Raw genomic sequence first — 24,653 nt, 5'->3', positions numbered from 1 at the left:
TGTAAGGCCCTGGTTAGGAAGGGGTTAAGGGGAGGGGGGGGTTAGGGGGGCTGTAGTCAGGAAGGGATTAAGGGAATGGGGGGGTTAGGGGGGCTGTAGGGCCTGGGTCAGGAAGGGGTTAAGGGAATGTGGGGGTTGGGGGGCTGTAGTCAGGAAGAGGTTAAGGGAATGGGGGGGTTAGGGGGGCTGTAGGGCCCTGGTCAGGAAGGGGTTAAGGGGATAGAGAGCGGGTGCACAGAAGGGCCCTGGGCAGGGAAGGGTTAATGGGCGTGTCCCAGGGTTCACGTGGGTCCGAGCTCTCCCCATTGGGCCGCGGGGGATGTTTTTGAACCGTGATTGGCTGCGGGCGGCGGGGGCGGGGCGGGATTGGCCGGCCCCGCCGCAGGCCGCTGTCAGTGGCACGGAGGCCCCGGGCGCGATGCGGCTGCTGCGGGCGCTGCTGGAGAAGGCGGCGCGGGCCGCCGGGGCCCCGTCCTACATCGAGCACTTCAGCAAGTTCTCGCCCTCGCCGCTCTCCATGAAGCAGTTCCTGGACTTCGGTACCTGCCCCGGGCCCCCCCCGCCTCGCTGCTCCCCCAGCTGGGAAAATACCCCCGGGCCCCTCCCCCGGTCACTGCCCCCCCGCGCCGGGGCAAATCCCCCCGGGCCCCCCCCCGGCCTCACTGCCCCCCCCACCTGGGAAAATACCCCCGGCCCCCTCCCCCGCTCACTGCCCCCCCCGCCGGGGCAAATCCCCCTGGGCCCCTCCCCCTACCTGGGAAAATACCCCCGGGCCCCTCCCCCGGTCACTGCCCCCCCCCCCGCCGGGGCAAATCTCCCCGGGCCCCCCCCCGCCGGGGCAAATCTCCCCGGGCCCCCCCCCGCCGGGGCAAATCTCCCCGGGCCCCCCCCGGCCTCACTGCCCCCCCCACCTGGGAAAATACCCCCGGCCCCCTCTCCCGCTCACTGCCCCCCCCGCCGGGGCAAATCCCCCCGGGCCTCTCCCCCAGCGCCCCTCCCCCTACCTGGGCAAATCCCTCCCCAGACCCCTTCCCCGCTGGGGCAAATTCCCCCCGGACTCCTCCCCCATCTCCCCTTCCCCCACCTGGGAAAATACCCGCAGCTCCCCTTCCTCGCTGGGGCAAATCCCCCCGGGCCCCTCCTCCACCTGGGAAAATACCCGCAGCGCCCCTCCCCCTCCGGGACAAATCCCCCTGGGTCCCTCCCCCAGCGCCCCTCCCCCCGCCGGGGCAAATACCCCCCGGCCCCTGCCCCCAGCAAATGCCCCGGGTCCTTCCCCCACCCGGGCTAATACCCTTTTGCCTTTTCTGTGGCGGTAAATGCCGTCGGGTACATACAGCCGCCATCTCCGAGAACCCAGCCTGGGGAGGAGGCTATTTAAATACCCTCTGGTTATATCTGTCCCCTTCCCCGTGGGACTTTCCTCCCCCGTGTGTACACTCCCCGGGGTCTGTCACTCCTCTGCCCCCTGCTTGGGTCCATCCCCCTCCGCCGCCCAGCCGGCTCCCTGCACCTACCGCCCAGGTAAGTACCCCGGGGCTTGGGAGGGGCAGACTCTCCCTCCACCCCGGGAAGCAGTTCCTGGACTGTGGTAGTTACACCCCCCCCCTTGCACACACACACATTGCCTGGGGCTGGGAGGGGGCATGGGGCAGGAGGATGACAAACTCTTCCTATTCCCCCACTCCCAAGGAGCAATTCCTGGACTGGAATAAATGCCCCCCTCCCCCTGCTCCCTCCCTGGTGAAAGACCCCTGGGGAGGCAGGGGAGGGGATCCATGGGGCAGGTTGGAGGCAGGGCTGCCTTCTCCCCGCTCTGTTGGCAGTGTGTGCTGAGCTCAGGACTTTGCTTTTCCCCTCCCCTTGGGGGTACGGGGCTGGGGGGATCAGGGGCTCCCTTCTGTCCATGTTCACTAACAACCCGCTGGGGCAGGGGGGTAGGAGTGGGGCCGGCTGCCTATTCTCTTTGTGGAATAGTCCCTGGGGACAGAAGGGAGTGGGTGGGAGTGGGGAGCAGCTTTCTAGAACAATTCAGGGATTTTGGAGCGATCCCCTGCTCCCAGGGTTTAGGGGCAATCTGGCTATGGGGCAGTGGTGCTGTGGGGGGTGGTGATGGGGTTGGGGGCGGAGGGGGGAAGGTGAGGTCCATAATAGTGGCCTGACAAGGGGTCTGAATTCCTGAGGGGCTCAGACAGGGTGGCGTGGGCTTAACACAGTGGCTAAGTGGTTCCCTCTTGTGGCTGGGGGGCCAATTTGCCCTTCTGGCTCAGTGGGTCGGGGCTTGGGCTTTTGGTGCTGGAGAGCACTGGTTCTGGCCCTGCTGGCGATGCAATGTGGGGGAGTAATTACCAAGTCAGGGGGGCTAGGAAAGGGCTAGAAGGACTATAGGGCTGAGAGTGGGATATATGGGTGTGGGGAGCAGCAGGCTCCTGTTCTCTGAGAAGTGGAGGACATAGAGGAAAGCAGTGGGTAGAGTGGTGCATTAAATCAGTGCAGGCAGAGTAGAGAGTAATTTGTTTGGACACTCCCCCCCCTCCTATGGGGGAGGAGAAGACGGCTACTCTTGTCCCTGGATTACTGCAAGGTTTGCTCTCTGCTCTTCTAAGGAACAGCCGGGGGAGAGGATGAGAGGCTGGAATACACCCCGTACCTCCGTCCATCTCCCCCACACCACATATTCTGCCCTCCCTTCCCGCTCTGGGGAGTCTGACTCTGATACACCCAAACCCTCCAAGGATCCTCTCCCCCCCCCCCCCGGAAAATCCTCTTTGAAAACAACAGGGTGCTGTCTTTCTCTGGGGTTTGGGATATAGCCCCTCCCTCTCCAGACCACTGCAGGCAGCCGCAGCCCCTCCCTGCTGGTTCCCAGCCCACTAGCTAGGGCAGGGAGCTCCTGGGTTCTGTTTCTGGCCCTGCTGCTGACTCCCTTCCCGGCTCTGTGCCTCAGTTTCCCCCTCAGTCGCACGGGGGTAGCGAGACCGAGACACATCCCTGGGGAGGCTGGGAGGATGGATTCACTGATGTACATGGAGATCTGTGGTCTGAAGGAGATAAGGAAAAGGTGAAGAGGTTTATTGCCGTAAACTATTTGAGATGCACCACAGCATCCCCTTCTCTTCTGGCTGTCCTTAGACATGTGCTGAAAAGGGGAGGGTGCCTGCTCATAGCGGATCCAGTGTCCTCTGCCGCGTCCTAGAACCATGCCACCCCCCAGCACTAGCCGTCCTCTGTGTCCATTTCGTGTGGCTTCTCTTTCCAGAACAAATGGAAACAAACGGTGCTTTCAAAACGCTAGATAAAGCCCCTGCCATACCTGGCTGGCTTGCGCTGCACGGCACCCTGCTGACATGCATGCCACTGTGTGGGTGCATGTGCGAACACCCGTGCATGTGCGAACACCCACACATGTGTTTTTCTCACCCTTCCGCTAGCCACTTGCCTGGCAATAGCCCGTTGCTTTCCGAACAATCTGTGCCGTTGTTTAGATAGAAACTGCCGGGGACGGACGAACGTGCAGTAGCTCAGGTTACATCTGTACATTATGTGTGCGTGTGAGTTAAACACACACACGTACACATGCTACTGCTCTCTCCAGAACTGTTCCCTTGTTTGCCAGCCTCCCACATCTTCTCTTCTCCCTGCTGTGATCTTACTCTGATAATCACTTCCTAGTTCTTTTTCCTCCTTGAGCATCTTGGCCCGTGTCCCTGTCACCCGGGTGCTTTTGAGTGTGTTTGCCGGTTGGATTCCTTGCAGAACTTGGAGCTGCTGCCAATGAGGCTGTCCGTTTCCTTTCTGCTGGCCAGTGTTGGGAGTTCCCCGTCATTAAGGCTCCTAGCATCTGTCTGTCCCTTGGTGGCAGGGCAAACCTCTCCTTAGGCAACCCCCAATCGTGCTGTGCTGTGCTTAGGGACACGTCAGAGCTCAGGAACAGGCAGCGATGCTTCGAAACTGTGTGTGCGCTGAATGCTGCACCTACCATCAGTGCCAGGCTCTGGTTCCTGGGGCCACGAGGACCCAGCGCTGCAATTTCCCTGGTCCCTGGGGACCCCTGTGCTGAATTCTCTATTGCAGGGTTTAATTCCAGAGAGGGAGCCTGAGAAATGGCTCCTGGACCCGGGGAAGGCAGCCAGCGTGCAGATTACCCACTCCCAACCTGGGGAGGCAGTGATGAAAAGTAACCGTACAGGACTCTTTGGAGGCCCTGTGATTTGGAGTGATGTGTACGGATGGAGGGATCTGAGGCACAGAGAAGTTAGGTGACAATGCCTGAGCTCACTCTGTAATCAGTGGCAGAGCCAGGCAAAGACTCCTGTCTTTTGCTCAAACCACTAGATGACCCCACCTGCCCGGCCTTGTGGGTACAGGCCTTCAAAGCGATGGGGGTCTTCTCCCCATTTCCCAAGTTGGGCAGTAATGGGCTGCAGCCTGGGGTTAGCGTGCGACCTGGCCTCCCTTGTGGGTCTCCTAGGCAGTGTCCCCAACTGGAGCTTGGCAGCTGGTGAGGTGACTGGTGGAGGGAGCAGCATGGAGGGGGTAAGCGGCAGATGAGCAGGGCTGGTGTGTGACGGAGGGTGAAGTGAAGGGGACAGTTTTCTTCACCCTCCCCATCCTGAGAGCTGGGTTCAAGACCCTGATGGAGTTCAGCCAATTGCAAGGGAATGTGGCCTAGTGGTTAGATTGGCTAAAGCTGTACTCAGTGGGGATCTGAGGTGTAATGTTTATGGATCAGCATGAGATCTTCTGATGCAGGGGGCTGTGGTGGGAGAAGGGGCCGGAGGAACCAGGTAAATGCTCTGGCTGAGTGCCTGATCCCTGGGACTCCAACGGGTGGTCTGATGTACCTCCTGAGCTGGTATCGGGGGCAAGACAGGTGGGTGATAGGTGCCTACATCCTCATCATCAGGCTGGGGGTCACTGAGATCCTGCTCTTCTAATGGTGGGGCTTCTATCTCTAGGGTCCAGCAATGCCTGCGAGAAAACCTCCTTTGCCTTCCTCCGCCAGGAGCTGCCCGTCCGGCTGGCCAACATCATGAAGGAGATCAACCTGCTGCCAGACCGGGTCATCAGCACGCCCTCTGTGCAGCTGGTGCAAAGCTGGTGAGTAGGACGAACTGCCAGTCAAGGGGATGGGGGTGGGCAGCATTGCTAATGTGTGTGTATATGGGGGGCACAGCACGGCTAGCCTGGGCAGGAGCATGGCACTGCTAGCCTGTGTGTGTAGGGAGGCACTGCCAGCCTGTCCATATCCCATCGCACCCACCAACTCTCCTTCTCAGCAAACACCTTGCTCACCTGGTCTGGGTTTACATGTAACTGATGCAGGAGGAGAATGAGGATGGCAGCTCAAAGGCCCTGCCAGGCGAGGGGCTCTGGAATGGACATACTGAGTGTGTGGGTGTGAAGTGGCACGAGTGGGAGTCAAATTGCAGTGGTATCTGGGGAGGGCTGGAGGCTGAGACAGTTCATACTCAAGAGATCACATCTAGACTAGGGGCTCATCTGCACTTGAAATGCTACCGTGGCACAGCTTGCTACTGTCACGCTTTGGTGTAGGGACTACCTGCGCCAATGGGAGGTTCTCCCATCTGCGTAGGTACTCCATGTCCCCGACAGGCGGTAGCTAAGCTGATGGAAGAATTCTCCCATCGCCTTAGCGCTGTCTACACTGGGGCTTAGGTCGGCCTAACTGCGCTGGCCAGGGGTGGGGCTTTTTCACAACCCCGAGGGATGTAGTTAAGCTGACTCAATTTTCTAGCGTAGACCAAGCCTAGGAAACCAGGTTGTGTACACTCGTTAGCTACTGCATTTTTGACCTCTAGTGTAGACAGGGCTTAACTCCTCTAAAGAACAGCTAGCTGACAGATCATGCTGAGAAACGTATCTCTCTAGACTAGATGTGGGCCAGCAATGGACCAGCTCGTTAAATCGCTCCAGGACAATGGAATTCTAAGCAGGATCAGCCCAATACATAACAGTTGGGGGTTTTTCACTTAATGCTTCGCCCGGCTCTGGGCAGAACCCGTTTGGGTTTAGCGGAGGAGCAGGGAGATTTCCAAACCGCCCTTGGCTTTCTAGGAACTGGGGGAAGTGCTTATTCCCTGTTACTCCAGCCGTTGTGATGCTCTCGCCAGGTCACGCTGGTTACTGCAGGTTTTGGGGCAGCGACTGTATTTAACCCCTGAAAGCCTGCCGGCCTGCAGCTCATGCTTGGATATCTTCTTCCCCCTCGTACCGGTTTGTTGTCATTTCAAAGGCACCAGCTGCTCTGGTCAGGTTCTTGTAGGTTTGCGCCTCTCTAAGCCAACAGGAGGGAGAAGAAATGGGAAATGTCCCTTTAAGATCCCCCCCAGTACCCAGCCCCTGACTACCAGGCAGCAGCAGCCTGAACTTTGTCCTACATTGGGGCTCCAGGGATCACGTGACAGCTTGTTTGTGCAGCCAGCTATTTCCTGCTGCATCGGCAGGGCCAGAGGCTGCCCAAACCAGCTGAATCCCACTCCCCGGGGAGCTGGGGGGGGGCAGGAGCCTGAGTTAATAGTAACCTGGCCCTTGCCTGCAGCTAGGCTGCTCCCTGGAATTTGCCCTCCTGGAAGGTGCATTTCTGCATCAGTGATCCCAAGGGGCTGGCTGTTAACCTTTTGCTGCCTGCTCCAATGGCGGCGGGGGTGGCTTTTAACCCTGTGCTGTTCTTTGACTCCTTTATTATTAATCTGCAAGGTCTGAGCACCCCAGAGGTTTGAGGGGCTGTGAAGTAAGGGGTGGCTGGTGAAGCTGCCACCCGTGATTGTCACCTGTAGGTTGGTGCGTCTTCAGCCCTCCCATCTGTTCCTTCCTCCCCGACTCCATGTCTAAGTGGCCCCTCCTCAGAGGGGCCAGGGAGGTCCCCTGGCTGCACCCCTCTCTAGCATGGAGCTCTGCCGTCTTTCACATCTGCTCAGGTGGCTTGACCGGGAGACCCACGGGAGCCCCCATCGCAACGCCCCTTAGAGCGCTCAGTGGGGTCTGCTGTCGAGCAGCTTCTCCTGCCCCCTCTGAGCGTCCGAACACCAATGCCCTTGCAGCCCAGCTTTGCCAGTGCCCTTCCATCCTGCCTCAGTGGTTCCCCTGATGCCCTGGGCTCCCCACGTATGTTCATGCACCTCAGTCCTTCCTTGCACCCCCCTTGCTAGTCTAGCCCTAACCTCCCCACACCCCGTTCTGCCAACATGCTTGAGTGCTCCAGTGATATCCAGACTGCTCCAGTACCCTGACCTTCCCACGTCCCTTCCGTTCCAAACCAGCCAGAGCCCTCCTGCTACTCCACTCCTTGTTCTCTGGTGTAAGACCCGCACCATGCTGCGCTGCATGGTAGCTCTGGTGATGGGGCCCAAACAAGCACTCTCCTTCCACCCCTCATCCCCTTGGGAGTGGTGGCGGGATCAGCCCCATCACCTCTGGCGGTGAACTGCTCCTGCACTCATCCACCTGCACCCTTGGGATCCCATGAGCAAAACTTCCTGATCTTACAGGACTGGGGCCTTTGCAGCTGCTTCCCTGTAACCTAAATTCCCAAGCAGATATAACACAGCCCTGGGAAACCATTCCACCCCCACACTTACAACCAGCCTGCCTAGGAGTTCGCAGCTGTCATGGTGCCCTCAGGAAGGAGCTGTGTGTCCGGAGGGACGCTGTGACCCAGGGGAAGGGACGGGCTTCTACCGTGCTGACTGGCTGCTTGCTCGGGCTCGACTGACAGACATTCCTGATAAGCTGAGGCCGTGGAGGGCAAGGTGCGCTGCATGTCCCAAAGTCTCTGGCAAGGTGCAGTCCCGGGAAGTCGCTGGTCCCCGGCTGCTGCTGCTGCTCTGTGCTCCTCCTTCACTGGTTTTACTTCCTATCAGGCAAGGCTCTAGGCTAGGTCCGTCTCTCGTCCCTCTGTGGGAGGAGGGCTGGGTGACTGTGCTCTAGAGAGTGGTAGGCGGTGGGTGAGCGAGCAGCTCTGCCTAGGCTGGGCTCCCAGAGATGGACCTTGGGAATCTGCAGTAGCAGGCAGGGAGTGCCCTTGATTCAGTTCGCCCAAGCTCCAATGGCTGCAGGTTAAGATCCTGGCAGGTGAAGCTAAGCAGGGTTGGGCTGGGTTGGTGTTTGGATGGGAGACTTTTTCAGGAAGCCCAAGTGCTGCTGGAAGCTGTGGTGGTGGCTCTGTAGGAGGCAGCCTTCCCTGTAATTCAGCGCTAAAGCACTGGCTGCTGCATTGCTGGGGGTGCCAAGCAGCGATCCTGCCTGTTAGAGATCCCCGAGCATTCTCCACTTCCAGCCCTAAACTCTTGTGGGGGTGTGTGTGCGCTGCTGCTGTGTCCCACTCCAGAGCTGGCTGCATTTCAGCAGTGGATGAAGCAATTCCTGTTTGCAAAGTGCTGTGCCTAGACTCTGTGGATCCTCTTCCCTCCATGGAGATGGGTAATGGGGCATTGCTGTCACACACAGTTTCTCTGGGGTGCCTGCCAGTTGAGGGATGGGGATGGGGGCCACTCTGCATTAATCTGTGCTCCCAACCTGTGGCTGTGGAATATAAATGGAGCCTGCATCGCTTTTCCTCCCCACTCCCCCACAGGTATGTTCAGAGCCTGCTGGACATCATGGAGTTCCTGGACAAAGACCCTGAGGACCAAGGCACCCTGGGACAGTAAGTTGAGTGTGGGCTGACTGGGTTTATAGACTAAGCCCTGGAGGGACCCTTCAGTCATCTTGTCTGACCTCCTGTGTCCACAAGCCAAAGGCTTTTCCCCAAACCCTGGACTGAAGCGTATCTTTCAGATATCTAATCTCCGCTTGGCGACTCCCAGTGACTGGGAGTCCACCACTGTGGTGAGCTGCTCCCGTGTTGAATTACCCTCCTGGCTAGCAAACTGCAGCATATTTCAAGGCTGAATTGGATCTAGCCATTGGATCTTGTTATGCCTGTGTCAGCAAGACCAATGCCCCACCCCCAGCTAGACAAAACCTTTCCCGTGCGCAGGTGCCTATACACCGTGATCCAAGTCACCTCTTCACCTGCTCCTCCATAAACTGAGTGAGGCCTGGTCTACGCTAGGGGGGAATCAATCTAAGACATGCAACTTCAGCTACAACAATAGCGTAGTTGAAGTCGACATATCTTAGATCGACTTAGAATCACTTACTTCGCATCCTTGCAGCGCGAGATCGACGGCCGCCGCTCCCCCGTCAACTTTGCTTCCTCCTCTCGCCAAGCTGGAGTTCAGCCGTTGACGGGAGAGCGATCGGGGATTGATTTATTGCATCTACACTACACATGATAAATTGATCCCCGATTCGGTAGGCATACCCTAAGTGGAGCTCCTTAAGCCTCTCGCTACCAGGCTTACCTGTGTGGCCTTCCTTTGAATTCTCTCCCGTCCATCCACATCCTCCTTTAAGCAGGGAGACCAGAAATAGACACAGTATTCTAATAGCAGTCTTACCAGTGCTGTGCACTTGTCTATTTCTGCTTGAATTCCCCCTTTTTACACATCCCAGCATCACATTAGGCCCCTTAGCAACAGCATGACCCCGAAGTCCTCCTGTGCGTTCTTGCTTTCCAAGACCTAGTCTCCCCTCCTGTAGGTGTAATCTGCTTTCTTTCATCCCAGAGGAGTAAACATCCATTTGAGTGGATTAATTTGTGACCATTTGACCAGGTGACTACCTGTCCTCCTCATTATCTGTTATCCCACACGGTTTTGTCATCTTGCAAACCTAACCAGCAAAAATTTTATACGACTTTTAGCGATCATCTAGAAGATATCGAATAGCAGCAGACCGAGAACCAGTCCCTGGGGGACCCTGTGAGAAACAGCCCCACTCAGTGATATCTCCCCAGTAACAGCAACACTGTCATTGAGCTGGTTGTTAATCCATCTAATGAGCACTTTGTTAATGCCGTAAAATACAGGGTTTTTAAAATCAGGATGTCATCTGGTACTAAGTCGAGGGCCTTGGAGTAATCTAAGGATACTATGCGCAGTCACCTTGATCAGCCAGCCCTGTAATCTTGTCAAAAAAGTAGATAACAGGTTTGTTTGGTAAGACCTAGCTTCCATTAAGCCCTGCTGACTGGCTTTGGTTGTATTGTTTGTCTCTAATTCTTTGCTAGAACAGTTAACACTGCTCTACAGCCAAAATGCTTCTGAAATAAATGTAGTCCAATTTTACTAATTCTAGGTCACTGAGAACGAAAATGATGCTTAAAATTGTTGATTGGCTCTAGTTTTCAAGATACGCTATTGGGTCAGTATATACGACCCTTGACTTGGGAATGGCAGAGGATAAGTGAGTTATAAAGGGAAGGGATCTCAATTTAAACCAGAAATGACTAAAATACATCTTTGACTGGATCTATGAATAAATCTATGACTGGGTTTGGACGGTACTTGCGTTTTAGGCAAAACAATGAATGATGCAATCTGAAGCTGGTATTGCGTCATACATGATATGAATTGCATCATGTTATTCCTAGAAGTCATGGATGATGCAATCATAACGAAGCTTACATCACTCTGCTGAACAAATTGCCCTATATCAGCTCTAGAAATCATACAGTGTCGTGCTCTCTTATTTGTCAGTGTTTGATTTTGCAAAGGGACACATTTCTGTTTAGCCAAAGTGAGCAGAGATGCCTCATACTTGTGTGAACAATGCAGATAATTTCTGCTATGTTTGTGGTGAAGTGACTTTTGCATCACAAAAGCGCAGTATAAAGCCTATCACCTTTATTTTGGCTGCAAAATTGGAGATCAGGACAAGAGGTGGGCCCCACACATATGCTGCAACACTTGTGCAACAAATCTTCGCCAGTGGTTGAACAGGAAAAGGAAATCTATGCCTTTGCAGTGCCAATGATTTGGAGAGAGCTAACAGATCATACCAGCAATTGTTACTTCTGCGTGGTGCCTCCAGTTGGGAAAGGTGTGTCAAAGAAGAAAAAGTGGACTGTGCATTATCCAAACATTCCATCAGCTATACACCCAGTGCCCCACGGAGAAGGACTGCCGGTTCCTGATGCACCAGAATCATTCTCACTTGAGTCAGACGAGGAAGAGGAAGAGAATGAAACTTCTGGTCCTGAACCGTCAATGTCACAGGACCCACATTTTCTCCCGTCCTCCTCCTCTGAACCACACCTCATAACACAAGGTGAACTGAATGACCTTGTCAGGGATTTGGAACTACCCAAGAGTAAGGCAGAGCTGTTGGGCTCCAGACTACAGCAGTGGAATCTCCTGGCAGGCTATCAGGGCAAATGGAGCCCATCAATGCTTGCAGACTATTGCTGGACAGTGACAAGAGATGCTCCATTTAATGAATACAAGAGACAAGCCAAGAAGTGCTGAGTAGACACTGAATAGGACTAAACTATCTACATAATAGTTTCTTGCCTTATGTTTCATAATACATTTTATATATATAACGCTTTTGCTGATTTTTAGTGTGTTACATAAACAGGACAGGTGAAATATTATCATGTAAAGCAACCATAAACACATGAAAAGACCTAGGTTTACAATTTATGATTAAAACTCTACTATCTGCACAATATACATAGACATAAAATGTAAAAACTTAAATATCTTAGAAACAGTAGCCAATCAGTTGTTTTAATTGTCATATTTGAATTCAGCACATCAAAATACATAATAAATATCACATTTTATCTCTGAAGCAGAGGACTTCTCAAAAATTGTAGACCAGTGTAATCGGAGACTGTTATTTGCCTGGGAGTCATATCAGCCTAATGGATCTATAGTTCGCTGGATTATCCCTTTGCCCCTTTTTAAATATTGGGACTGCAGTGGCAGGCCTCCAATTTGGAATTTCTCTTGTTTTCCCAGATCGGTTAAAAATTAACGCTAGTGATTCAGCTGGTTGCTTTAAGGCCCTTGGATGTAAGTTATATGGGCCCTCACATTCTTCCTTTTTCCAAATGGTACATGTTTCTATTCCAATGCGATGGGTACATCCTCCTGCAACATTCCAGATACACAGCTGGAATCCCTGCTGAACATTTTTGCCTTCTCTGTGTAACTATTTATGATTTTTACCATCTGCATCTAGCAATGAACCGATTCCTGAGCAAGGGTTCCTTTTGTATGGCCGCATTGAATCCGACAGTCATGTTTTCCTGCTTCCTCAGCCCCGGCTCCCAGATCCTGGCTGAGACCTCCACTTGGGCTGGGGTTGGGCTTGAGTGTCACTGAAATGTTATCACAGATCCCAGCTCCCTCCGGGACGCCCCCTCAATCCAGAGCTGAAATTCCAGCTCTGGCACTTCAGCCATCTCTAATATTACATGCGTCCTGGAGATCCATGTCGGCTGTGCTGTGGAATCTGCTCTGGGATTTCCCAGGCAGCTGCGCACTGTTGAAAGCCCGCATTAGGGTTAGAGCAGCAAAGAATCCTGTGGCACCTTATAGACTAACAGACGCTTTGGAGCATGAACTTTCGTGGGTGAATACCCGCTTCGTCAGATGTATTCACCCACGAAAGCTCATGCTCCAAAGCGTCTGTTAGTCTATAAGGTGCCACAGGATTCTTTGCTGCTTTTACAGATCCAGACTAACACGGCTACCCCTCTGATACATTAGGGTTAGAGTGGAGGATAGCTCCCTCAGCCATAGGGGAACCTGGACTGGATTGCTGTGCCTTCTTGGAGCAGACTGGGGGTCTTGCTGTCCCTTGCCTCCTTGCTGTAGCCCTCTTGTTCCAGGCTCTGGGAAACAGGCTTTGTCCTCGCCTTGCTCCATGATGAACTGCTCCCGTCTCACAGGAACTAACCCCCCCCGCTTTCCCTTCCTGCTCTTTCCAGGTTCACGGATGCCCTGATCACCATCCGTAACCGGCACAATGACGTGGTGCCGACCATGGCGCAGGGGGTGATCGAGTACAAGGAGGCCTACGGGGACGACCCCGTGTCCAACCAGAACATCCAGTACTTCCTGGACCGTTTCTATCTGAGCCGCATCTCCATCCGCATGCTGATCAACCAGCACAGTGAGTGGCAACCGCCCATCCAAGCCTGCTGTCTCCCATGGAGGGGAAAGGCGAGAGGAAGGGATCGAGTCGGGGGTGGGCTGCAGAGGAGAGGTGGAATGAGGCAGGGATCAGATGCTGCGGTGATGGGCAGAGTATTGAAAATGTACATCCAGTGTCTCTCGACCTTCCCAGAGGACTGGACCTCTTTCAGGCATCTGATTTGTCTTGCATACCCCAAGTTTCACCTCCCTTAAAAACTACTGGCTTACAAAATCAGACCTGAAAACACAAGAGTGTCGCTCGAGACTATTACTGACGAATTGCCGACTTTCTCCTTTTTACCTTATAATAATAAAATAAATCCACTGGAATATTAATATTGTCCTTGCATATAGAGCAGTATAAGCAGGTCACAGTGTGAATGAAATTGTAGTTTGTACTGACTTTGCCCGTGCTTTTTATGTAGCCTGTTGTAAAACTAAACAAATATCTAGATGAGTTGATGTACCTCCCAGAAGACCTCTGGGCTAGACTAGAGTGAATCAGGGACTAGACTCTATAAGCAGGGAGATTCCAGTAGGGGACTGGGGCCGAGGGGTGAAATTTGTGGGTGGGTGGGGAGTACTGGGACAGAGTGACAGGGTAGGAGAGATGGAAACTGACACGCAAGCTCTTGATCCTTCTGGGTTCCCCCTTGGACTCAGATGTTTCAGTCTGTGCTGAGCCCCTTCCTCCTTCTCCTCCCCTTGTCTCTTCTTCCCCTCCCTCTCTTTCCATGCAGGCCTGCTCTTTGATGGCAGCACCAACCCAGCTCACCCCAAGCACATTGGCAGCATCGACCCCCACTGTGACGTGTCCGAGGTTGTGAGAGGTCTGTGCCCCATAATGGCAGAGAGGCAGCATCCCCACAAAAGGGTGGTGGGCTCTGCGTGGTGGAGCACAGCAGGCTAAAGGGTTGTACTGGAGTCTCAGTGGAGACACCGGCTGGCTCTGGAGATCAGCAGGGGGATCCAGTTCTGATCCGTGCCAGGCCAGCGGGGGCTGAAGGCTGTTTGTTTGGAAGCCTCTCGGTGTGACGAGTTTGGTGGATCTCAGCCTAGGTGCCGGTGGACAAGCATTCATGTGCCAAATGTCAGACTGCCCCTGGGGATACCCCAGAGATGCCAAGCACTGGTGGGCCACAGTGACTGAACTTCCCTTATCCCTAAAAAGGGGTCCCTGTCAGGCAGGGGACCCGGGCACAAGGCAGCCCGGGGGAAGTTCACTCGGCTGATGCCCAGCTTGTCCTTGTTGCGGGAGCAAATATCCTGCTCCAGCGCAGTCCATGCTGAAATTCCTTGTCTCCCGTCCCCTCTCTAAGTCCTGAGCCTGTGCCAAGGGGAAGCAGGCACTGAGCACTGCTCTCTTGGGTAGAATCTGTGCCGATCCCACCTCTTCCTGTTCTCCAGATGCCTACAACATGGCCAAGCTGCTGTGCGACCAGTATTACATGACCTCGCCCAATCTGGAGATCCAGGAGGTCAGCGGTGAGTCTAGAGGGACACGCAGCCCCTGGGGACAGGGGTGGGTGGGGATGCTCGTGGGGTGGCACATGAGCCTGGTGGGAAGGTGAGTTGCTTGTCGGGTGCAGGGGTTGGTAGGGAGCAGCTGAGGACGAGGAGCTTTCTAAGGAAGCTGTTACAAGGTGGCTGGCCCGTTACGGGGAGCAGGGCCTAGCTGGGCCTGGGAGTGATCAGCTACCACCCTGCTGAGACTGCTGAAGCGGCTCAGCTGAGAAAGGGAGCTGCAGGAAGCAAGGTGGCCCCCATGGTTGGCCGAATAGCAGGGGGAGAGAAGCAGAGGAAAGGCCTCTGGGCCACGGCTGCCTGCTTTGCACAGCGGGTAGCTTTGCATGTGTTACTCTGAGAGTTTGGTATCTGAAGAATGAAACTGCGCCCTGAAAGATGGGCCTGAGCCATCCTTGGGCATCAGTCCTTCCTGGGCTGGGGGAGTCAGGCCAGCAGCTTATAGGAGCATTTTCCTTACAGCCGCTGTGTTCTTTCCCTTGTAGCCAACAATTCCAAGCAGCCGATCCGCATTGTCTATGTCCCGTCTCACCTCTACCACATGCTCTTTGAGCTCTTCAAGGTAAGGCTCCTGCCTCTATGGTCCTTCACCAGTAGCACTCCTTGCTCTGCAAGGAGGTGATGAAGCTGGAGAGAACCATGGTAGAACTTGGCATCCTGTCTGCCTGACCCACCGATGGTTCCTTATAGTAGGCACTGGAGTTTTGAGCTTCTGCCTGTGGCGATGGGTGAGGTGGAGGTCAGGGAGTACATGTACGAGGAGAGTAAGTTAAGAGATGGGTAAAAGAAAGTACATTTTCATCCGCAGTGTTAACCTGTGGAACTCATTTCTGCAGGATTTTTGCCTAAAATGTTTACTAAAGCTAGTTCCTTAAAGAAGGAATCGACTCATGGTAAATCCAGGACCACCAGGTCTCTGCTTCAGGGCATGTGCAGATGACCATCTCAGGGTCAGAAAGGAACTTACTACCTTTACAAATACTGCACAAATAGGTGCCTTGTGGGAGTCTTTATACCTTCCTCAAGCATCAGGGCAGGCAGGGGCCAGGCTAGAGAGGCTGACAGTCTGTCATTACAAAATCCCTGATGACCTGCTTCTTGTCTTTGTTCCCTCGTAGAATGCCATGCGAGCCACCGTGGAGAGTCACGAGTCCAGCCTCCGACTACCACCCATCAAGGTGATGGTAGCGCTGGGTAAAGAAGATCTTTCTATCAAGGTAGGTGGCCTGGCTGAGGGTCCGATGGATAGAAAGGGACCCTCAGCATCGGGCTAATTCCCCAAGGAGCTCACATTTGTCCTGGGATTACTCTGCAGTGCAGCAGGTAGCCTGAGGGCACGTGGGCTAGTGGATAATAGAGGATTGGGCAAGAGGACCCTCCTGAGTTCTGTTTGATTATCTGACTCGCTGTCCCCCTGGGCCCGAGACTTCAGGGAGCGTGTGTGTGTGTGGGGGGTATTTAGCCCACCCACCCCCCAAATGCTGTCTAGCTTCCCTTCTCCAGCGCAGCTCATCTCTGCTGCTTCTGGGATGCCCGTAGCCAGCCCTTGCTTGGGAGCCTCCATCTTGAACTCTGAGGCTGTTTTCCCTGCTCCCCCAGCCTCACAGGGGCATTTTCTCCAGTAAGGAGGGCTGGCCAGAGCACCCTGTCAGGGCCTATTGATGCTTCTTCTATATCAGGCGCTGCTGGGATTTCTCCCTCAGGGTGTAGGGATGGGAATGGCTAACGTGCCGCTGCGTAGGGCACGTGGGGGGTCGCCAGGGGCTGCTGACGCAATGTCCCGTCGTGCAGATGAGCGACCGAGGTGGCGGGGTTCCGCTGCGGAAGATCGAGCGGCTCTTCAGTTACATGTATTCCACTGCGCCCACCCCCCAGCCCGGCTCGGGCGGGACACCCCTGGTATGTATTGGATCACGTCAGGCCCCACTGGGTGTCCCTGCAGGTGATTTTGTGGGTGGGTGAGTGGATGGAATTCCCTAAGTCCTCCCAGGTAACCACCCTCCACCTCCAGAACCGTGTGCAGGGGATTCCAGTAAGCAGCCTGCACCTATGCTGATCTGCTTGGATGGTGTGGTGGTGATGGCAGAGGGCCTTTGTCTGACAGCCAGGCCACCTGGGAATGGGAGGAGAGCTTGGGGGGGTTCCTGATGTCTGGGTGGGGTGATGCTGGGAGCTAGGGTCTGGTGGTCGGGCAGTTTGCAGAGACCTCTGCAACCATAACCTCCTGTTGTCTTCTCCCCGCCCTGCCAGGCTGGCTTTGGTTACGGCCTGCCCATTTCCAGACTGTATGCCAAGTATTTCCAAGGGGACCTTCAGCTCTTCTCCATGGAGGGTTTTGGGACAGACGCAGTCATCTACCTGAAGGTGCGTAAATCAGCCCGCACATCTCTCCTTCTCAAACCCGCTGGGTCAGGCAGCCGCTCCCCGGAGTCCTCCCAGTCCTGTCAGTGGCAGGCACCTTATGTGGAGGGGAGGAGCTAGAAGGAAGGATGTCCCAGTGGTTAGGGAGCCTGCCTAGGATGTCAGAGGCCTGCATTCACATTCCCGCTCTCCCGCAAACTCCTTGCGTGACCTTGAGCAAATCCCTTAGGGCTTGTCTACACAGGAAACTCTTACCGCTTGTGCCAGTAGAACTATACTGGTATAATTCCACGTATGGACGCTCTTATACTGGAATAAGTGTGTCGTCATGGAGAGTTATACCAGTATAACTACATTGGTTTAAATTCAGACCGTGGCTTATTCCAGTAGAACTTTCCCTTGTAGCTAAGTCCTTAATTTCTCTGCGTCTCAGTTCATTGCTGTCTGTAGCGCGGGGCCGGCGGCATCGCCCAACCTTGTGTGTGGGCTGTGAAGATGAACGAAAGATTGCGAGGCGTGCAGATGCTACCGCAGTGGAGACCAGAGATAAGTGCTAATGCTGGAAGGGTTTGCTGGTGGTCCCCAGCCCCTGGCTTTTCCTCTCCCTTTGTAACAGGGGAGAAAATGATCCCTGCCCCATGTCAGTGACGGTGGGTGGAGTCTCCAGATCTTACAGCCTTGTCCCCATTGATGCTGTCCCTCCTTGGTGAAGCTTACATGGGTCAGTTTCACTCTGTTCCTAGCCACTTCACTTGACCCCCAAAGGCTCAACCTGTCTCCCAGCCCAAGCGTGGCTCCATTCAGGATCGATACCTGAATAAGATCAGCGACATAGCCAGGGTGACTCCGGTAGCCAGTGGCGCAGGAGCTTGGGTCTGAGTTGGCCCTGCCCATGGCTATGGGAGCGGGTTCTCAGGGTGTCATTTACATGCTGGGTCATGCTGAGAGGTGATGTGTAACTAACAGACGACTCCTTTGTACTCCAGAGCTAGGAGTCTCAGGGCTTGCCTGCATCAGGGATTTTTTGCTCTTAGTGAGTAGCTGTTTTAAGTCACACTATTACTAAATCATTTAAATCTCAATATTTAAATATTAATAATCATATTAAAATAAATCAGGTTTCAATCGGGTGCAGGCTTTGTAAAAGCTAATTTGAAAACCTGCTATTGCAACTGTGAATTTTAATTTTTTTATCACAAACTAAATTTTAAACACTATTGATTTCCCCCAGTGCCACTACAATTAGGTTATTGTACATGAATTTTACAAAACGGCTATAAAGTAAAAAAAAAATAAATTGAAAATCTAAGACCCTGATCCTGCGAACGCTTAAGCAGACACGTCACTTTACTTAATGCCTAATCTCACTGACGTCAGTGGGATTACAGTCAAGCACATGACTAGGCGTTTGCAGCATCCGGGCTAATATTGTACCTTTATTAAACTTTTATTTTATTGGCATAACATTTTTGAGCGAGACCAGGCGGGTGAGGTTTTATTGAACCAGCTTTTGTGGATGGAAGGTAAGAGCTTTAGAGCTGCACAAAGCTCTTCTCGCCTTGGGAAGGAGATCAGAGAGTCTTAGCTAAATACAAGTTGGGACAGATTGTTAAGCGTAAGGGGTTACCCATGCTATAGAAGCCACTTGAAATGAAGTTGTCAGTTAAGGGTTAGGCTGTTACATATAAGGGGGTTGAAGCGGGCAGTTAAGGTTTAGCCAGGTAGTAGGGTGGATGAGTTACAAATTGTTGCAATGAGCCATAAAACCCTGTGGAGTCCATGGTTTTGAATGTCTAGCAGAGTTAGGAATTTTAAGTCCCAGGCTCACATGTTGAAGGTGTAGATTTCCCTTGAGGAAGATGAGTATTGAAAGATCAGATCTGGAGTGATCGCTTTGTGAAAAGTAAAAAAAAAAATTAGGAGTCCTTTTGGCACCTTTAGAGACTAATAAATTTATTTGGGTATAAGCTTTTGTGGGCTAGAACCCACTTCATCAGATGAATGAGGTAAAAGATACAGGAGCAGGTATAAATACATGAAAGGATGTCGGTTGCTTTACCAAGTGTTAAGTCAGTCTAATGAGATAAATCAACAGCAGGATACCAAAGGAGGAGAAATAACTTCTGAAGTGGTAAGACAGTGGCCCATTATAGACGATTGACAAGAAGGTGTGAGTAACAGTAGGGAGAAATTAGTATTGGGTAAATTAAAAGTGCCCGTGGACGGTAGTTTTGTCTTATTATCACTTTTCTGCATGAGTTCATTCAAGAGCATAGTGATTTGTCTGGTTTCACCCTCATGGTAGTGGTTGTGGCATTTGAAGCACTGCATGAGGAACCTCACATGTAGCGTGTAGGACCGGGAATATTGAAAATTGTGTTGGAGGGGATATTGGTCATCGCAGCAATGGAGATATGTCTGCAGGTTTTGCATCTGTTGCTCTGGCAGGAGCCGGTGCTGCTTTGAGATGGTGTCTCATGGTCTGTAGGAAGCTATAACAGCACTGCACAAAATCTGTGTCAGTTCAGAACAAAACTGCTCCGGTGTAAACAGTGAAAAGTTACTTAGACTTTCAATACAATACAAATATTCTCAATGACTTTCTTCTACACACGGGCCAACATTTTCAAAAATAAGGAGGAGCCTGAAGTTAGGTGCTTGGGAAAAATCCGAGAGCCAACATAATTCAAGAACACACGTGCCATTGGCCTCAAACACCAATGGCGGCATGTGAGCCAGGCTGAAGCATTTCAGCTTTCTTGACTTGTGGGAGTTCGATATATTGGCTGCAAACATAGTCGGGGGTATCTGCTTGTCGCTGTTGTGCCAGTTTGCGGTTCTCACGGTAAAGATGTTGTTGATGCCCTGGTGCTGTCTCTTTCAACACAGATGCATATTTTGTGTGTGAAACTGTAGTAGAACAAAATTCTGCATAAAACCTGAAATTCTGTCAACAATCAGGAAGCTAATTAAGGAAAGAAACATCCACCATTGCTTATTAAAATGGGGAAAAAGTAAAAAACTAGCAACACAAAAAATAAAAATGATTCATATTTTTAAAAACTGATTTAGATCATTTAAAGCAACTCATGTTGTTTTTTATTCACCCAGCTGTAGCTAACATCAGTATATAGACAGTCCCTTGATGCAACTGCTCCTGGCTTCAGTCCTTAGCTGGTGCATGGGAAGGGGATCAGAAGCCCTGCATTCAGACCGACCCTCGTGCAAAAACCCCTGGAGACACGATTAAAATCTTCCTTGTGGAGGGAGCTGGTGAGGAGTTAGAAGTAGAGCAGGTTGGAAGTTTTACGACAAAACGTAGTGGAATGTTTAGCTGATTCTGTTACAATAAAAGTTTAGTCGAATCTGTAACAGAGGCAGGCTTCACTGCCTCTTACTCTCCCACCCCCCAAGCTCTAGGGGCCAGGCATCCCCTTGCTGCCTCCCAGAGCTGGGGGGTTTTCAGAGCGACAGAGCCCTCTGGCTCTCCACCCCTCCAGCAGCTGGGCTTGGAAGGCCCTCGTCAGTTTCACAGGTGAAATTGACAGGAGCCTTCTGTGAGGTCAGCTGGGAAAATTCCCTTTCAAGTGTCCCAAAATGGAACCTGTCTTTAAATCCTTCCCTGTGAAAAATGTTAGACTTGACATTTCATCCAATGCGCGATGAACTTTTTTCAGAAATGTGAAAATGCCCGTGGGAAGGGGATTCCCTTTCTCAGCCAGCTCCAGTTAAAAGCCCTGGGGAAACCAATGCAAGATCTGACCTGCCGAGACTGCTTCCCCTCTGCCTGCCCCTCTCTGAATGCAAATTGCACACACGCAAATTCCAGCACACACGCTTCGGGGCCAGGAAATGGAAGCGAAGAATCATAGGGTTTCATTAGCAGAGTCTTTGATATCACACTCCTGTACTGAGAAGGGAACATACTGGTCAGAGCAGGGGCCTGGGAGCCAGGACTCCTGGGTTCCTTGGATGGAAGGCTTCAGAAGAGGGCTGAACATTGCTGATGCCTTGTGTCTGGAAGGATTCCAAAGCACTTTACAGGCTAACACCTGGCATGAAATCTGCCTTGAGTAGGGACCAGGAGGGAATCAGCAGAGGTTGGTCTTGAACTGTTGTCCAGATTCTACCAGACGTATCCTAGGGATTTTTCATTTTGGCTGGCTGTGTCATTGAGAGGATGCTTGGAGGACATGGGGGTTTGGGGACAGATTCACTGCAGAGAGAGCACTTCTCCTGTCCACTGACGTGCAGTTACCTGGCTGCCTTGCGTCCCACAGGCCTTGTCGACAGAGTCCGTGGAGAGGCTGCCCGTGTATAACAAGTCGGCCTGGCGCCACTACCAGACCATCCAGGAGGCAGACGACTGGTGCGTGCCCAGTACGGAACCAAAGAACACCTCCACCTACCGGGTGACCTAGGCCCCCGGGGGTGGCTGGTGGCGCTTGGAGACGGAGATACCAGCAGGCTTGGGGCGGGAGAATCTATCCACATCACAAAAACCGCATCAGGAGAACTCGAGCGATGGACTCTTCCTATTGGACCAGTCTGACTAACGCTCCGCCCAGGAGCGTGAATGATTTTCTTTTTATGGTATGTAGCGTGCAGTAGCCCATGTCCACCACTGCCCCCGATCCTCACCCTAGAGAGAGCCGGCCAGGCTCTGGGCATTCCCCGTTGTTGGGGGTTTTACCTATAATCCTTTTATTCACCATAGATCTATTCTTTGCCTCCGCTTGCCACTGGGAGGGGGAAGACAGGAGTCAAGCTGTGGAGATGGTTTTTATGGTTATGGGAGAAATCAGCCCTCAGGCTGTAGAGTTTCAAATGCGGGGAGAGAGGAGGGGGCAGGTGGGGAAGCCTTGTAGGTTTAGGTGTGGGGTGGATGGGGCCCTACAGAGAGAGCCAGGAGGGCCATGGGCTCTGACTTGGTCTGTTAGGCCGGGGGAGTTGGGAGCTGGGGCTGGAGCACCAGTGGGGAGTGGGGTGGGGTCCAGCTTGAGCACCAGAACAGCCAGTGGGTCCCTAGTACCAGCCCCCAGGTGTGGGGAAAGTCAGGTGTGTTGTGAGTGGTGCGGGGGAGGTGCTGGGAGCTAGGGGGCCTCCATGCTTAGGGGCATGTGGCCCAGAGGGCTGCCGGGAGGTGCCAGGGTTGCTGTTTTCTGAGCTGGGACAGTGGAAGGGCATCAGGGAAAGGGAGGGGCCTGTCCTCAGCCCTACCCTACTGGGGTGGGGGTGCGGCCAGGCATTAGAACAGCCACCTGGGGCAAGAACAGCTCCCCTTGTTGCCTGGGGAAGGAGATTGCCATGGGGTCCCCCCAGATTCCCAGATGGGATGCAGCAGCCATCTCTCTCTCTCTCTCTCGGCTGTGCTTATACACGAGGCATTACGGTGCCTCTTCCCAGCTCAATGCAGCTGTGTGGGTCTGTCGGCACTGGGGTCCCCTTCCACTTCACCCGCTGTGTGGCGCTGGCTGGAAGACGAGGCGGTCTGAGGCGAGCTGCAAGAGTTTGCTCTGCAAGGCCAAGACAAGTGCTGCTCTGGTGAGGGTCTGAGGGACTGTAACTTCTTCAGTGTTGTCTGAGGCCTGGGCTCTGGAGGAGCCCTGTTCTGCCTGTCCCCTCTCCCACCTTCCTGACCCTTTAGCTGTCTCTGTCCTTGCTGGGGAGCTTCCCTCGGCACCCTGTGTCTTCACACTGCTGCCCTGCATGCCCACGTGTGGTTGATTTCCATGGCATGGTTTTATGTACTCTGGAAAGGATCTGCGCAGATAGATTTTTATGCTGTGGGCGGAACCCTGTTTCTGCCCAAGACACGGTGGGTTTAGTCATGGCGTTCATCCCATTGTTGATCCGTAAAGATGACATTGACCAAAACCGGCCTGGTGTTGGTGGTGGTCTCTTTGCATTTTGCGGGGGCCTGGCGTGCAGCAAACACCCCCCCCCCCAGCAGTCGATTTTGCACCCTGCCTTCTGCATGGGCCCAAACCACTTCGTCAGTGGAGTGTTAAAACTGGATCCAATCACCTCTACAGTCAATTAACCCTTTCAACCATCGGTAAGGTAAGTAGTCTTTCATACTGGATGGAGCATTGAGCTGGGCAGCAGGAGCCCTGGGTTCTGTTCGTAGCACTGCCCCTGACCTGCAGGCTGAACTTGGGCAAATCATATTGCTGCCCTGTGCCTCAGTTTCCCCTCCCAACTTCTCTGTGTCTTTTTAACGTGTAAGCTCTTCAGAGCAAGGTTTGGCTTACCATCTATGCAGCTCCCAGCACAATGGGACCTCAATGCTGCTGTAGGAAAACCGATTCATAGTAAAACTACCAGGACTCTTGGGTCCTCAGCTCGGCCACTGACTTGCTGTGTGACCACGGGTAACTCACTGCTTTAGTTTACCATCAATATGATGACACTCAGATTCCCATAAAGCTTTGAGATCCTCTGGCCAGAGAGACCCTTTTCCTAGCAAGCATGGAACGATATTCCCAAGGGGGCACTGGGTGTCGCTGGCAGAGCTGGGCATGGAACCCAGGAGTCCTGCTTCCCAGCGTGGCACGATGCAGGCTGTGGCCGTGTGCTGCTCTCTGCAGAGCAGTGACCTGGCGGTCAGGTTTCCCGTTCTGCTTGGCCATGGGCTCCTAGGCAGGGGGCTGTCTGGCTCTGCAGAGCGCTCCATGGCCTTGTTTATCCTGCCAGGGCAGGGTCCCACACCGGCACCTCTGCTTCTGGCAACACCCGCTGAGCCGAACCAGCCACGTGGGAGGGAACAGAGCCGAGGCCTAGATCCAGAGCAGCAGAGAGCGCCTCACACTCACATTCCCTCGCCCAGCTGCTGTGTTGATGTAAAGCTCTGAGGAGCTGACTGCATTTCAAACCCTGGAAACCACCTCCCCTGTGCCTTTGAGAGGACTCCTGCCCAGCCCGTGGGATTCAAACCCAGGGGAGCCGGGACGTGGCTGGGACAGCATGTACTGTGTGAGCAGAGGGGTGAGGGGGAGGGCTGGCAGGCTCCGCTCTGCGTCTGCAAACCTAGTGACGCCTGGGCCCCCAGGCTGGGCTGCACGTGAGCAGGGCCGTGTACAAGCTGCTCTGCATCCTCTCCCCAGCGGCCTCCCTGGACCCAGCTTCCTTGGGGAGAAGGGCTCTTCCCCCCCCCCCACCTGCCTGCTCCACAGATCACCCCCTTGGGCCACTTTCAGTTAAGGGGTTGACCACAGAACACTGTGTGTCCCCGTGCCCTGGCCCCAGGTCACCTGCTGACTTTTTGGACTCTAAACCTGAGGCGGCAGGCTCCCAGGTCAGGTTTCACCCAGGGCCCCTTCCGGTAGCTGCCTGGTGCGGGGGGCTGAGCGCAGCCTTGGGCTGTGGAGGGAGCGAAGGCGAGCCCCTCCCTGGGCCCAGCTCCACTGGCTGTCGGGTTTCCCTTCACTCCTGTGGGGCACTGATGTGCCTACGGGCCTGGCCCACGCCCCCCACCTCCTACCCCAAGACCCAGCGGGGAGGCATGGGAGGTTTTTATGACTAGGCTAGTTGTGCCAGCCAGCGCGTGCCCTGGTCCAGGTGCAGTTATACCACCCTCGAGGTGCCTTGCTGCAGTAGGGTCGTTCCTTCCATGTATAGCAGGTGAAAGCACCTTTGCTGCCCTGGCTCAGCACCCCGCTGTCGGGGCGGGGGGCACATTGCTGTAAGGAAAGCTGTATCGTTAAAAGAGCCACA

General features: G+C 53.8%; 1 protein-coding gene across 3 annotated transcripts; it reads left to right on the top strand.

The window, feature by feature from the left end:
* Window positions 1–405: 405 nt before the first annotated feature.
* On the top strand, window positions 406–22,814 carry PDK2 (pyruvate dehydrogenase kinase 2). Of its 3 annotated transcripts, none has more exons than XM_050934730.1 (11): window positions 406–539; window positions 4,959–5,100; window positions 8,597–8,668; window positions 12,845–13,029; window positions 13,793–13,882; window positions 14,460–14,537; window positions 15,062–15,138; window positions 15,695–15,793; window positions 16,368–16,475; window positions 16,827–16,940; window positions 21,218–22,814. In XM_050934730.1, the coding sequence occupies exons 1-11, from the start codon at window positions 419–421 to the stop codon at window positions 21,356–21,358; spliced, it is 1,227 nt and encodes a 408-aa protein (XP_050790687.1). In that variant the 5' UTR covers window positions 406–418; the 3' UTR covers window positions 21,359–22,814. The 3 variants fall into 3 exon arrangements, with proteins under 3 accessions (XP_050790687.1, XP_050790688.1, XP_050790686.1); XM_050934731.1 differs by lacking the exon at window positions 21,218–22,814 and adding an exon at window positions 20,615–21,199; XM_050934729.1 differs by lacking the exon at window positions 406–539 and adding an exon at window positions 1,250–1,524.
* Window positions 22,815–24,653: the final 1,839 nt, after the last annotated feature.

Source organism: Gopherus flavomarginatus, chromosome 25, assembly GCF_025201925.1.
Source record: "Gopherus flavomarginatus isolate rGopFla2 chromosome 25, rGopFla2.mat.asm, whole genome shotgun sequence".
Taxonomy (NCBI): domain Eukaryota; kingdom Metazoa; phylum Chordata; order Testudines; family Testudinidae; genus Gopherus; species Gopherus flavomarginatus.
Note: the sequence above shows the minus strand (reverse complement) of the source record. Positions and strands in the feature narration are given on the sequence as shown.